At 40.8% G+C, this 15,058-nt stretch overlaps 1 protein-coding gene across 2 annotated transcripts; it reads right to left on the bottom strand.

Annotated features, from left to right (window-relative positions):
- Positions 1-348: 348 nt before the first annotated feature.
- On the bottom strand, positions 349-10,818 carry LOC111974307 (oxidoreductase HTATIP2). Of its 2 annotated transcripts, none has more exons than XM_024002021.2 (6): positions 10,650-10,818; positions 9,752-9,941; positions 3,508-3,615; positions 2,187-2,324; positions 1,986-2,047; positions 349-1,702 (listed from the first exon to the last, which is right to left on the bottom strand). In XM_024002021.2, exons 2-6 carry the CDS (start codon positions 9,938-9,940, stop codon positions 1,486-1,488), a joined length of 714 nt encoding a protein of 237 aa, XP_023857789.1. In that variant the 5' UTR covers position 9,941; positions 10,650-10,818; the 3' UTR covers positions 349-1,485. The 2 variants fall into 2 exon arrangements, with proteins under 2 accessions (XP_023857789.1, XP_023857790.1); XM_024002022.2 differs by lacking the exon at positions 10,650-10,818 and adding an exon at positions 10,470-10,616.
- Between the last annotated feature and the right edge of the window lie 4,240 nt (positions 10,819-15,058).

Here is a 15,058-nt window from a genome sequence, read left to right on the forward strand (position 1 = left end):
CTTAGATTGTCTCTTTCGTTCCTGACCTGCACTGGTGAGATACCTACACTCTTTCTCTCCAATGAGCTATGGGCCATGGCTATTTCATTCTCTTTCTCTCCGACCATGCTTAGAATAATGRCTTGTAACTTAAGCGTATGCCTTTTATGTTATCATTCAGTTTACAAAGTAATTAAATACACTTGTATTTAGAATTCCATTCTCAGACATTTCTTCATTGCCTATTACTGTAACTCAGCTATAGTGTTCTTGCACATTGCCATTTATCTTATGGAGTCAGATAATGTAATTAGCCCATTAATGGAATTGTCTATATATAAAATATACTGTATATACACACATCAAGTATTACTGCCCACTACATCGTTGTTTAATGTAACACAAGCATAGACCACTTAAATACATAGCATTTACATAACGCCACAATTAAAATGTATAAAAATCCAAGTCAATGTGAGTATGAACATAACCCCTGATTCAATTACATGCTTAGCATTGCTCGGAAAACAAAAGTGATCAAAGACAAGTCAGACATATTGCCTTAAAATCCCTKTCCAATGGTTCAGTCTTGTGGAAAATAAACTCTCGCTTCAAGTAAGTGCATCATTTTTCAAAGTGGTTAAGGATGRGGTCTTACATAAAACAGCATGAACGTTGTAGGCTGGATGGAAGAGTTTCTAACTAACCCGTTTTGAGTTAATGGACCCAGAAGAACCAGTCCAATACATTTCCCTCTTCACCTAATATATTAAACCGATTCTAGCCRCTGTGCCAGTCCGTTTCCTCTTCAGCCAACTCCTTGTTGACCACAAAAATAGTCTGCACTTGGGATACAAAGACAACAGAAGGCATATTTCAGTATTCATAATTACATCATCATTTCCCAATCATATCTTATTTGAATTACCCATGAAGAGCTTTAAAAATTGCACTTTTCATAAGGAAATATTCCCCTTTGGACTCATTCCCACAGAGAAACCGAGACATTCAACAACACCTGCTCAAGCAGGCAAAGTCTATGTTTTTTTAGGACTTGAGAGCTAGCTACCGTGTTGACTATCATGGTTGAAAGGAACCTCAAGTTGAAGCCAACGAAGCTTTGAATGCTTAACCATGTGCTCTGAGAGCATCTGCATTGCTCTAGAAATTCAACTTTATACTTGTCGTCAACCCTCCTCCATGCTTTCAAAGGAAGTCGTTAGTAGAAAATATATTGTCATGAAGAAGAAGCACCATCACATGAAATGGCAGTAGCACAACACACTTCACCGCCAGTCTCTGGCYGAGTTCCCAATACTCAAATTTCCTCAAGACCTTTCCTTCATTATCACTGATGGGTGAAAGGACTGGATAGTTTCCCTTGACATTGCTCTCACATGTCATGTCCAGACAGAACAGTGGCGGTATAACCACATCAGTGGTTTATGGAGGAAAGGGGATGAGGAAATGAAGCTATTGAGACACACCTTCCCTCTTCCCTGTCCCTCATTTCTCTGGGGCCTTCCCCAAGTCATAGATGGCTTTATTCTCCAGGATCTCCACTTTCTCCCCTGCAGGGATCAGTGTGTTGGCCACCATGGCRCTGGTCACTGATTGGATGGGGATGGACATCGCTGTGGGAAACATGGAGGAAATAGGGCCCAGGACCTTCCTGGCAAACCATTCGGCAGGCCGGCTCTCCTGCCTGTCGACCATCAGCACCCTGGGAGGAAAAACAAGAGAAGAAGAATTCAGTTGAGTTGTTACAAGTGAAATAACGTACAGCAATAAACACAGTATCAAAATATCTCAGAGTGCATTTATGCAATGAAACTGAACACTATGTGTTTACATCATGTGATCACTGGAGAAATGTGTATATTGCTAATCATGACATTGGTGTGAGATGGTCACCATTTGCTTTGCCATGACTGAWAAGGTAATGAACAAGWGAGTCATTTCTGCAAAGGAACGTTTTACACATGACTAATGCAAATGAGACTTACGCAGGGCGATAGATGGAGTACCTCTCGAAGCCCAACGGCTCAATGTCTGCCTCCACTTGTCCCTGGAGAGGCAAACATTTGCATTAACCAAACAATATACAGCACCTCATCAAATAGCTTTATGAGAGAGTCTGAGAGGCCTTCATTATGAAAGGCTATAAAAGGAGGCGTCTTTACTCWGGTGAACATTTMGTGTATTACCTTCACTTTGAGATAGAGAAAACCACTGGTTTTGTCAGCCCCTTTAGAAGACTCGAGGTTGAAGTGMGAGCAGCCTCCTGCCTTGGCGAGCTCCGCTGACTTCAGGACATAGTCATGGTCAACACGGATGAATCCATCCTACAATGACAGAAAGATAAGAGAAAATGTGTACACATTAATCTGCATTTGACCACAACATGATCCAAGCAGGTTGTGTATGGTGGCTCGTTCAATGTCCTTTCAGCAAGCCATGACACCCACCATCTCAGATTGTTCTGGAATCGTTTCTGTCGTTAGAAACATAAGATAASAATTTCCGCATCATTATTTTGTTGAAATATAATTTGATCTCTGAGAAATTAAAGATGATTGACTGCAAACAAATTGGCCATTTTAATATATAGGATTCATAGAATAATCAATAAATATAGCATCTAACATCRGATTTGGAACAAACTTTTTTCTAACAATGAGTAAGACATGAGGAATCTAAAGAAATAGTCAAAAGACATCAACGGATCCCTAACACCCCACGCCAATCCCAACCCAACCACGACTATATAGAATCAGTTCTCTACGTCAGAGAAGTAGTATTGAGCTGTTTCTTCATTCTATGTCATATATTCTCAGTGAATTTGATGGTGATTTTTTTTCTCCGTTCAGAGAAATTTGTCATTGAAATTGTTAGGTTTATGTCCCATCCTACATCCTGATATTACCAGGTTCTGACCACTGGATGGTACCGTTTCTGCTATTAGGGGATAATAATATAATACAACCCCTCAATGTTAAAGGGATAGTTTACCCAAATTACGTAACTTTTTTTTTCACCTAATAGCAGGAACAGCACCATCTCGTGGTCAGAACCTGATAATATCAGGATGTAGGATTGGACTAAACATAACTAATTAATCATTTATCTGAACAGGGGGAAAAAACATCACCAAATTCACTGGGAATACATTACATAGTATGAATAAACAAACATACTACTTGTCAGACACAGAAAACTGATACTATATACTTGGCATGGGGTGTCTGTAGGAGGCTTTTGACCATTGGATAAATCATTGTTAGAAAAAACTTATGAATATTATATGAATACTATAAATTAAAAATGGCCAATTTGGATGCAATCAATTAGCTGAGATCACAAATTATATTGAAATAAAATAAATGTTGCACGAATGCTAATCTTATCTGTTTCAAAAAACTATGTCAGAAAAATCTGAGACGGTGGGTGTCGAAATCCTCTTTCTTTTCTTATGACCCTGGTGGTACATGTTCACAGGGGTCTCTATATCAGTGACCATGAACTCACAGCCCCGGCTTTGGCTTTGGTCGTTCCCAGGCAGCAGTAGCCAACATCATGCCCTTGGAATGCAGCAGCATAGTCACTCAGTTTCTCAAAGTCCACCACCTCCTGCACCTGAAAGAGGACAGAGAACAGGACAATCTTTATAATGGATGTAGGCTTCTTGTAGGCTTTGTTGTAGTCTGCACACACATTAATGGTATTGAAAGTGTAACTTTATTTAAAGCTCATAGTAGGGTGTTAGGTGACGCGACAAATGGACGCTATACGAGAATTCGACGAAAATAATGAATCATTTGAAAACATAAATGTGGCAGTTGTTACCCAWGTCTAAAAATCCGAAAAGCAAGTGCCGTGCAAAGAATGTTCAAATCTGTTGGACAGCCCATTTTGTCAAACCTGCCAAATCGGTGTGTTCTTATTTGCTCTTTGCGATGGGTATTCCTCAACCTACCAGAGTAAGATCGATGTGACACTGTATTGCCTAGAAGTATGGGTAAGTCCTGAGGGTGTGTCACGGTCATCCGACGTCTTTTGACTGAAATAAAAGGTAAAAAGTTTATTTCGCTTCTTTCGTCAGATGTTTTCAGAGACACTAAAAAAAAAGATTGCAGGCTGCAGGTCACAAAGTAGAGCTTCGTAGCTACGTTTTGATGTATGGGTTGTCAGGGTTTGGTCCTAGCAGCTGGCTAGCAGACAGCTCACACGGTCTCTTCTGTGCCTAGGCTAATTATTTACTGCAGTTTATCCTCCCATCACCAGAGTAACTCATAACATTACAATGTAACCCAACTCAGGTTCAGGCCTACCTTAGAAGTAAGCTATCTTATTAGACTAGTAGCCTTCTGTGTTACAGTTCAGACTTAGTGAGAAGTGTGCATCCATGTTATTAGACTGTGTGTGTGTGTGTGTGTGTGTTGTTGTTGGGGGTGCTGTGTGAGTGTACGAGGATGCTGAGAAGTGTGTGCCTGCGTTAGGCTGTGTGTGTGTGTCTCAAGTATTTAATTTGCATAAAGTAGTATAAAGTAGTATTCTAATTTCATAAATTGTTACTCTTAGTTTTGTGTAAAGCATGAATATTTGTTCATGACACCTTAAATGATTGGGCTTAAATTACTGTAATTATGTATAGCATTTTAATTGAAGAATATTTACTTTTATTTTAATAATCTCTGTTCTACATCAGCCTTAGCCCTTGACCATGACTCAGTACCATWACATTAGATATGAGTCATTGGATGAAGGCATCTCCTTTAGGGTAACATTAACACGCATCGCTTGTGGTACAGTTTTGGAAGCACAAGGACCTTAAATTATATATCGGTGAGAAATTATACAAAAATTAATTAAAAAAGGTTAAGTTGATACGCACCTTTATAGGGTTAGGGTTCCCACATGGTCGTATTTCCACGTTACAGAGCTTGTTTATGGAAAACAGTGCTAATTAGCTATKTGCGTCTCTGAACCCGTTRGTAAACGGAAGACAGACGACACAAACGTGTTGTCACTGARGAATACTGTCGGCTGAAACTGTTAAAACCGGTTAAAACCGTGTAGAGTAAGTGTGTATTTTGCATTTGCAAAATTATTTTGATGTGATATGAAAGTAGAGGGATTTATATTTCTAGAACTGTACCGCAATTGAGAATCGATTCACATTTAGATTGGGTTGTTTTGGCTTCCAGAGCCAATTCACACTTAAAACAGAACATGTAAGGTCCTTGGACTAAGGAGTAACGTTAGACGCTTTTAGTCCAATATTGGGCTACATCAGCCTTGAAAACAGAGCCGGGCGGCCCTTTATGCGCACTACGCAAGTTGCGTAAGGCCCCGCAAATTACGCAAGGGCTCCGCCTCCCCCTCGTGTCAAAGCAGGTGTCAATGTTTACAACTTCGATGAGAGGATGAAGCGGAACTATCCTTCTGGTCACAAAWYYAGAAAAAAAACACCATGAGAGTGAATTGCGGGAACAGAAATCAGGTAAACTTGTGTTGTCTCCTCTCCAAGTTTGATGRCAGTAAAATAACAGTAACGTTAAGTTGATGTGCTGTAGCTCGCAGTGCATCTTTCTCTAGTCTGTCTGTCTTGCTAACCTAGCTGGGCAGTGCATCTCTTGGTCTGTCTGTCTTGCTTGCTAGCAAGCCACTTCCAGGGCTGTGTTCTGTGACTTTGTGCCTGACAAAAGTGAGAGTGAAATACAACTATTTATTATGTTTGATAAACGCCAACTGGCAACGGTGTTTATAAACTGCAACTCGGAAAAGATAACCGTGTTGCGCGTGAACATGCGTTCATATGCGCGCGCACGAAATGGAACTCGCGCTTTCCAGTAGCAACCTCTGTGGACACCAGTCCAGACAATATATGGGCGTGATGGCACTCCTCATAGGCACACACAATTTTAAAACAAGACAATGATTATCTAGTCTCTCAGTCAAGGTTTAGTTACAGCTCTGGACTAATGCAAGATGGAAAGCAATGGATTGACATTGACTATTGATTTATATATTGAATTTAAAATAGCTGAGCGTACTGGACAATATGGATACACATCTCTCAGTAAATAATAAACATTAAGTATTCAGCCAAGCCATAGTATAAATAGTATTTTATATTTGAAAATGTATAAAAGGAAATATGGGGGAGCCAGTTTGAATGGGCCTGATGCAGCTGATAAATGAATAATAGTATTGTTACCTATCATTTACAGGTGCTATGCTTAAATTTGTCAGTAGAGGAGATACTGGATCATCAGCCAGTACAAGCAGACTCAGTTGATCCACAGCCAGCACTAACACAGACCCAGTACAGCCGGCTTCAGCAAATACTAACACAGACTAAGTACAGCCATCTTCAGCAAGTACTAACACAGACCCAGGTGAAGTACAGGCAGCCTCAGCCAGTAGTAGCACAACCAGAGGTGTACAGCCAGCATCAGATACAAACAGCTCAGAACCTAATAGAACAGTTGCTGCTCCACCAAATGACCCAGCAGATTGGCCCCCAGTCTTAACAGACTTCATGAGGACTGAGTTAGTGCGCAGAGGTCCATTCAAACCAGCACTGGATTTATCTTACCCTAAAGACATGGCTAGAAGAGGTTTCCATTCAGGCTTATTAGAGAGACAGCTGTCAAATGGGGAAAAGATTACCAGGAGSTGGCTTTCATACTCAATCAAAAACAACGCTGTGTATTGTTTCTGCTGTAAGCTCTTTTCTACAAAAAAGACTACAAAATAATAAAGGAAGGCGTGAATGACTGGTCAAATATCAACACCGTTCTGAAACACCACGAGGGTAGTCCTGAACACACAAACAATATGATTAAGTGGAGAGAACTTGATCTGCGACTAAGTCCGACTCTTGACCAGATACAAATGACAATTTTGGAGGCTGAAAGAAAGAGATGGCGGGATYTCCTTACACGTTTAATAAGTATCACCCAGTCTCTGGCTGAAAGAAACCTAGCATTCAGGGGTTCATCAGACAAACTCTTCCAACCAGATAATGGAAACTTCCTAAAAGAGGTTGAATTACTGGCAAAATTTTACCCTGTTATGGAAAATCTCAGCAAAATTAAAGATGGAGAGACATGCTCATTACATTGGGAAGCGCCACAGAATGAGCTGATACAGATTGAGTGACAAGATTCTGGAAGCAATAGTGACTCAAGTAAGAGACTCAAAGTACTTCTCCATTATCTTGGARTGTACACCTGACATTAGTCACCAGGAGAAAATGGCCATTATTCTGAGACGCGTGGCTTTAAAGGGAAAGCCAGAGATCAAGGAGCACTTCCTTGGCTTTGTGAATGTTGAGGTCACAGCAGGCTTGAATCTGTCCACTGTCATCTTAGATAAGCTGAACGAGCTGAAGCTTCCATTTGAAGATTGCAGAGGGCAAGCTTATGATAATGGGGCCAACATGAAGGGCAAGCACCAAGGAGTACAAGCCAGAATGCAAAAAAAAAAAAAAAAATCCTAGAGCTGTGTTCGTCCCATGTGGAGTACATACTCTTAAACCTTGTCATTGCAGATGCTGCCAAATCTTCAAAAAGATGCAGTTGGGTTTTTMGGGCATGTGCAAAAGCTCTACGCCTTCTTTTCAGCTGGCACACAAAGATGGGAGTGTTTTTAAGAAACACGTGAACATAACCGTAAAGTCATGGAGTGACAAGATGGGAGAGTAGGCTCCAAAGTGTTCATGCAACAGGTAACAGGCTTCTGAGGTTCAGGAGGCATTACTGGAAGTCAGACAGACAATCAACAATCCTGTGGCCAAAGTGGAGGCACAAGCACTTCCAAAGGACGTTGCGTCCTACCGCTTCTTGATTTGCTGTGTCGCATGGTGAGATATTGACAATGACAAACAAGGTGAACAAGCTCCTTCAATCCGCCTCAATGCAGTTGAATATCGCAGCAAATTGTATCTCAAATGCAAAGGCCTCCCTCACTACATACCGGGAAACTGGATTCTCTGAGGCTCAGACAACAGCCAAAAGCATGTGAAGAAATTAATGTGGAGGCTGTTCTGAAAGAGAAGAGACTGAGAAACAGCAAGAGGCATTTCAGCTATGAAGCTCCTGATGAACCAGTGACTGATGCTCTGAAAAACCTCCAAGTCAACTACTTCAACATTGTGGTCAACTCTGCTGTGACATCCATGAATGAGAGATTTGAAACACTCAACCAGGTGAAAACCAAATATGGAGTGCTGCTGAACTTCAGCACTGCCTCTCAGATGTCCAGTGAATATTTAAAGGCTCACTGCATGGAAGTTGAAAACACTCTTAACCTTCAGAGATGACTGTGACATCAGTGGAATGGATCTGACACACTATTCAGAATTGACCTGATCTGCCATCAGATAAGATGACTGCCTTTGAGCTGCTTWCCTTTCTCTGTGAGAAAAACCTGGAGGAACTCTATCCTAACCTTTGGATAGCCCTATGAATTGCAGTCACCCTACCAGTAACATTGGCAGAGAGGAGCTTTTCAAAATGAAAGCTCATCAAAAGCTACCTGAGGTCTTCCATGTCACAGGAACGATTGAGTGGTCTGTCCATCCATATAAATCATGACGTGGGGAAACACTTGTCCTATGATGATTTTTGTCTCAAGAAAGTGCAGAAGAGGAATATTTTGATGGTAAGATTTGAATTCAAACATTCAAATGTTTACACACTTAGTAAACAAATTTAAGATTGTAAGGCAGAAGTGCATTTGTGTAAATGACTGCTTAACTAACTATGTGACATACTTTCTCAATTTCTTCCAGACAGTCCAGATAGACTGGTGCCAATGCTGATGCTGAAAATGCCCAGGCTGTAGAGGGAACCAAAGTTAATCACACAGCTGTATAGGTTTCATTTGACTTTGAGACATATACCTGGAGCCATAGCATATAGGCTTATGTTTACATTGTATAGGCAAAGCTAAATTGTATAATATTGTGAGGACTGGACTAATTACCAGGCAGCAGAGCCAAAGCTCATTGTTATATTTGATTATTTTCTAKATTTTATATTATTTTCTACATTTTATATTATTTTCTACAATTTCTTATTCATGTTTAATATTCACTTATCTTAAGATTCTATATAAAATATTATATTCAATAAATATTGTTTGTTTATACCTCATTCTGTTCTGTAGAGGTCTACTTATTCTTAGACCGACAGATGAAGCAAACTGTTTTAAAGGAGGATTGTAGTGGGAGCACTGGGGAGTCAGGTGTGACTGTGGCAATGGCAAATGGTTTACATGGCTCACGGGTCAGGTAGGAGGGCCCCTGTCCCTTAGCATTATTTTTGCTTAGGGCCCCAGGGAGGTCAGGACCGGCTCTGCTTGAAAATGTCATAACAATATGACCACTATCTTGAGATATTGGACAAAACATGTTAAATATAATACAGGTGATTTGGTGCCATTATTGACTAGGGATGAATATTGACCTTTTCCGATAACTTGAAAGGAAGATCTCAGCAACGGTAAATCCTGTCCTCGTGAAATAAACCGTTGTGTTCCTGACAAGCTTCTCTATGACAGAACACAAAGTATAACGCCAGAACCAAAGTTTTTTTWAATTTTTTATCCCCTAACACCTTACTCATGGATGCGTGTTACTTTACTTTGCCAAGCAGGGCCCGGTGTCACAAAAGCATTTCAAGGCTAAATTKATCTTAGAACCATACAGGCCCTGCTTGAAAAAACAACAACACATTGACAATAAAACAAGTCGCACACCTACCAGGTTCTCATACGCTTCGTCTTCAAATGTGAGCTGCCGCCTTCCGATGACAGTGATCTTCGAGAAGAGCTTCCTCTCCACAATCTCTTTGAGTAACTCTTTGCCTGTCTCTCCAGAGACACCAAGGATAAAACAYCTTTTATTCTTCTGTCTGAAGTCCTCTGCCAGTGTTTTCAGGTCGTGTGCCATCCTGAAGGACAAAACAAGACAATGCTACATCACTGAGGAGAGACCTAATGGTTTGATCGCTGTTTTACACAAAGGCAGCATGATACAGCATTTTTTTTTATTGTTACACAGGTGTGTGGGGTGGGTATAATTTGTGGAACGTTCCAACGTTCTAAAAACTTCGTAAAGTACAATGTTGCCAACAAACAACGCATACAAAGTAGCATGACCAAGTCACCTAGCGAACTAGCTGCCGAATAGGCATCAACTCACCACGTAACTTATTCTTAATGTTTGTCCATAGGCTACCAGAGACATTATTCAGAATAAACGTGGTGAGTGAAAACTTAATGAAATAGCCTACTCGGTATCTTATTCGGCCGCTATACAACTTTGTATGCGTTGTTTGTTGGCAACCTTGTCATTTACGAAGTTTTTGGATCATATTCCTGTTGGAACGTTCCACACATTATACCCACCAGGTGTATGTCACGCCCTACACCGGTCTCTTGACTGCTAACTAACTAGCAAGATAAATTAGGCACTTAACCTTTCTTGCAAGCCTCCCTCAAAAGCAATCACTCAGCARTACAACTAGCTGTAAAACAGACCAGTAGGCTAGTACCAGTAGCTAGTTACTGTACATGCTATAATTCCCAAGCCTGACTGCAGACTGAGTGACATAGTAAACTGTCACGTTAGTTCGAGTATGTTAGCTTCTGATTCTCACCTGGTATATATCGTCCGTTCGCTCTAMATGGTGTAAAACGACTGCAATGACAGTGAAAAGCAAATAGCTTTACCCCAGCTGCTTTCCAGRAGTTTCATAACAGATCAGCGATATKGCTAAACAAATGAATGTACCCATGGAAACACGCATCCGGTTCCTGCTGTCGTTGGTGATAGGAATTCGCAGTAYAATCGACAAGCCCTGCCTAATACACTGTCAAAAATATTCTGTGAAGATAATACATTCTGAAAAATGTTTTGAATAGTTCTTGTTTTATTGAAACACAAATACATCTGATGTATGTATTCAATAAGAAGCCTAGTTTTGACAGTTTCATTATCATCGTTGTCATCGTCATGATTACTTTCCACTTATCAATAGGCTTGGCAGAGGGCAGTAAAGTTACAGGCATTGATACAGACGGTCGCAATGGCTACTTGTCAGGAGGTACCAAAGAGCATTTGGTAACACTATATTGCTGTCAGTCTTTGTCATATTGTGGTCAGTGTCTTTAATTGTCAAAAATACATTTACAAGGGATATAAAATGACATCAAACACGGTTTTATCACAGTATAAACCATGCATTCCCAATCACCTGTTCACATTCACATTCTGTGTACATGCATTGTCTTATATCTGTTCATCTGTTACCATCCATTCAAAGTTKATTTACAGCCAGTGGTTCAGACCAACTGTTCAGACTCCTCCTGGTCACAAGAGAACATGTGTCATTGATGACTTCAAGCCACTGTTGGTAAATTTGATGGCAGACCAACCAAGTCATTTTAATTTCACCCCTCTATGGAGCCACAAACACACAGGCAAACCACTCATAGTTTTGTCATAAGGCTCAATGTGTTGACTATTTTAGTTCCATTTGCAGTTTTGTCAATTCCAGTTTTGGTTGAATTTGTCCCTCGTAATTTGTATAATAGTTTTGGTAATGTAGCTTTCACGTTATATAGACTTCAATGACAAATTAGAGTGACCTGTACTGATTAAAGGATTAAACAGAAGAAAACAAATATAGTCACATAAACCATTGCCACACACACACYTACACACACACGCACACACAAACACAAACATAACGGTCCTTTCAACCTTTAATCAAGTTTGTTTGATTAATATCAAATCAAATMTTATTTGTCACATGCGCCGAATACAACAGGCCGTGAAATGCTTACTTACAAGCCCTTAACCAACAATGCAGTTTTAAGAAAATAAGAGTTCCGAAAATATTTACTAAGTAAACTGAAGTGTAAAAAAACCCACAAAATAGCACAATTGGTTAGGAGCCCATAAAACGGCAGCCATCCCTCTGGCTCTTTTCCATTTTCATCTATTTCATCCATTTCCCATGGGGTAATATTACAACAAAAAAATACACAATTGTTAGGGTTAAATTATTATTTATTTATCAATAACAAAAATATCTTATCTTATGCCTATCTTACCTTACATTATCTTATCATACTTATACTACTACWACAAAATAAAACATTTKAATATTTTCAACTCATCAGGTACAGTCCATTCAGTCCTCCCACGCCCAAGCCTTTCTCCTCTGCTCCTGCTCACTTTCTGATGTCTCTGATCAGTCTGCCCAGGGTCTCTCTCACTCCCACAGCGTAAAAGTGAACCCTGCGCTCCACCTCCATGTGCCAGTCGGTCAGGCAGAGTTGCTCCAGCTCAGGCAGGTGCTGGCTGTGGCAGAGGATCATGGCTTTGTTTCTGAGCTCGTACCTTCAGTACTTCTTGAGCTCCCAGAAACTCGGGCTGTCTGGCTGCACAGGCTGGGGTGGAGTAAACTGTAAATAAAGTAATGATGAGTACATTTGAAATAAAATGTATTAATTTAAAAAGAAAACCAGTGTAGATAGTATGGTAGGTAGAGGTACTTACTGTGTGAGGAGTGTACCCAGGAAGATACTGATGTTCCTCTGTCATCCATGGTACAGACTGGTTCATTTACCCCCCCAATCACTTTTTATAGCTACTGTTTACAGGCCTCCTAGGCCGTAAACAGCGTTCCTCACTGAGTTCTCTGTATTCCTATTGGACCTTGTAGTCATAGCAGATAATATTCAACATTTTGGTGACTTCAATTTTCACATGGAAAAGTCCACAGACCCACTCCAAAAGGCTTTCGGAGCCATCATCGACTCAGTGGGTTTTGTCCAACAMGTCTCCGGACCTGCTCATTGCCACAGTCATACCCCTAATCTAGTTTTGTCCCGTGGAATACATTTTGTGGATCTAAATGTTTTTCCTCATCCTGGACTATCAGACCACCATGTTATTATGTTTGCAATCACAACAAATAATCTGCTCAGATCCCAACCAAGGTTCATCAAAATKCGTGCTATAAATTCTTGGACAACCCAAAGATTCCTTTCCAGACTCCCTTTACCAAACCAAGGATGTCGAAGTACAAAAATWATTTAACCACCTAGCTGAGGATCTAGGTTTAACCTTGCGTAGCACCCTAGATACAGTCGRACCCCTAAAAACAAAAAACATTTGTCACAAGGAATGAGCTCTCTGGTATACAGAAAATACCAGAGRGCTGAAACAAGCTTCCAAACTGGAAGTCTTCKAACTAGCTTGGAAATACAGTAYTATCGAAGAGCCCTCACTGCTGCTCGATCATCCTATTTTTCCAACCTAATATAGGAAAATAAGAACATTCCKKAAAAAWMTATACTGTCGCAAAGCTAACTAAAAAGCAGCATTCCCCAAGAGAGGATGGCTTTCACTTCAGCAGTGATAAATTGATGAACTTCTTCGACGAAAAGATCATGATCATTAGAAAGCAAATGACAGACTCTTCTTTGAATCTGCATATTTCTCCTACGCTCAGTTGTCCTGAGTCTGCACAGAACCTCCAGGACCTAGGATCAATGGAGACACTCAAGTTTTTTTAATCCTGTATGAATTATTCATGAAAATAGTAATGGCCTCTAAACCTTCAAGCTGCATACTGGACCCTATTCTAACGAAACTACTGAAAGAGCTACTTCCTGTGCTTGGCCCTCTTATGTTGAACATAATAAATGACTCCCTATCCTCTTGATGTGTACTAAACTCACTAAACGTGGCAGTAATTAACAGTAATGACAAATAATGTATACGAAACACTTCAGTCTGGTTTTAGACCCCATCATAGCACTGAGACTGTACCCGTGAAGGTGGTAAATGACCTTTTAATGGCATCAGACCAATGCTCTGCATCTTTCCTCGTGCTCTTAGACCTTATTGCTGCTTTTGACACCATCYATCACCACATTCTTTTGGAGAGATTGGAAACCTTAATTGGTCTACACAGACAAGTTCTTGCCTGGTTTAGATCTGATCTGTCGGATAGATATCAATTCGTGTCTGTGGATGGTTTGTCCTCTGACAAATCAATTGTAAGTTTCTGTATTCCTCAAGGTTCTGCTTTAGGACCACTATTGTTTTCACTATATATTCTACCGCTTAGTGATGTCATTTGGAAACACAATYTCWACTTTCACTGCTAGGATGCGGATGACACACAGCTGTACATCTCAATGAAACATGTTGAAGCCCCAAAATTGCCTAGCCTGGAAGCCTGGTTTTAGACATAAGAAAGTGGATGGCAGCAATTCTTTTACTTTTAAACTCGGACAAAACAAAGATGCTAGTTCWAGGTCCCAAGAAACAAAGAGATCTGCTGTTGGATCTGACAATTAATCTGATGGTTGTACAGTGGTCTCACATAAAACTGTGAAGGACCTTGGCATTACTCTGGACCCTGATCTCTTTTTTATGATATCCAATTGGTAGTTACAGTCTTGRACCATCGCTGCAACTGCCGTACGGACTCAGGAGAGGTGAAGGTCAAGAGCCATGCGTCCTCCGAAAACACGACCCTGCCTAYCTGCACTGCTTCTTGACACACTGCTCGCTTAACATGGAAGCCAGCCGCACAAATGTGTCAGAGGAAACACCGTARAGCTGGCGACCGAAGTCAAAGTGCATGCGCCCGGTCCACCACAAGGAGTCACAAGAGCACGATGGGACAAGGACATCCTGGCCGGCCAAACCCTCCCCTAACCCAGATGATGCTGGGTCAATTGTGCACCGCCTTATGGGTCTCCCGGTCGGCTGCGACACAGCCTGTAATCGAACCCGGGTCTGTAGTGAAGCCTCAAGCACTGCAATGCAGTGCCTTAGACCGCTGCGTCACTCGGGAGGCCCACTGATCTCTCTTTTGATGAACACAAAGAATATTTCAAGGACAGCTTTATTCGATCTTTGTAACATCGCAGAAAACAGACACTTTTTGTCCAAAAAGTATGTAGAAAAGCTAATCCATGCTTTTGTCACATCTAGATTAGACTACTGCAATGCTCTACTCCCRGGCTACCCYGATAAAACATT

Source organism: Salvelinus sp. IW2-2015, linkage group LG15, assembly GCF_002910315.2.
Source record: "Salvelinus sp. IW2-2015 linkage group LG15, ASM291031v2, whole genome shotgun sequence".
Classification (NCBI taxonomy): Eukaryota; Metazoa; Chordata; class Actinopteri; order Salmoniformes; family Salmonidae; genus Salvelinus; species Salvelinus sp. IW2-2015.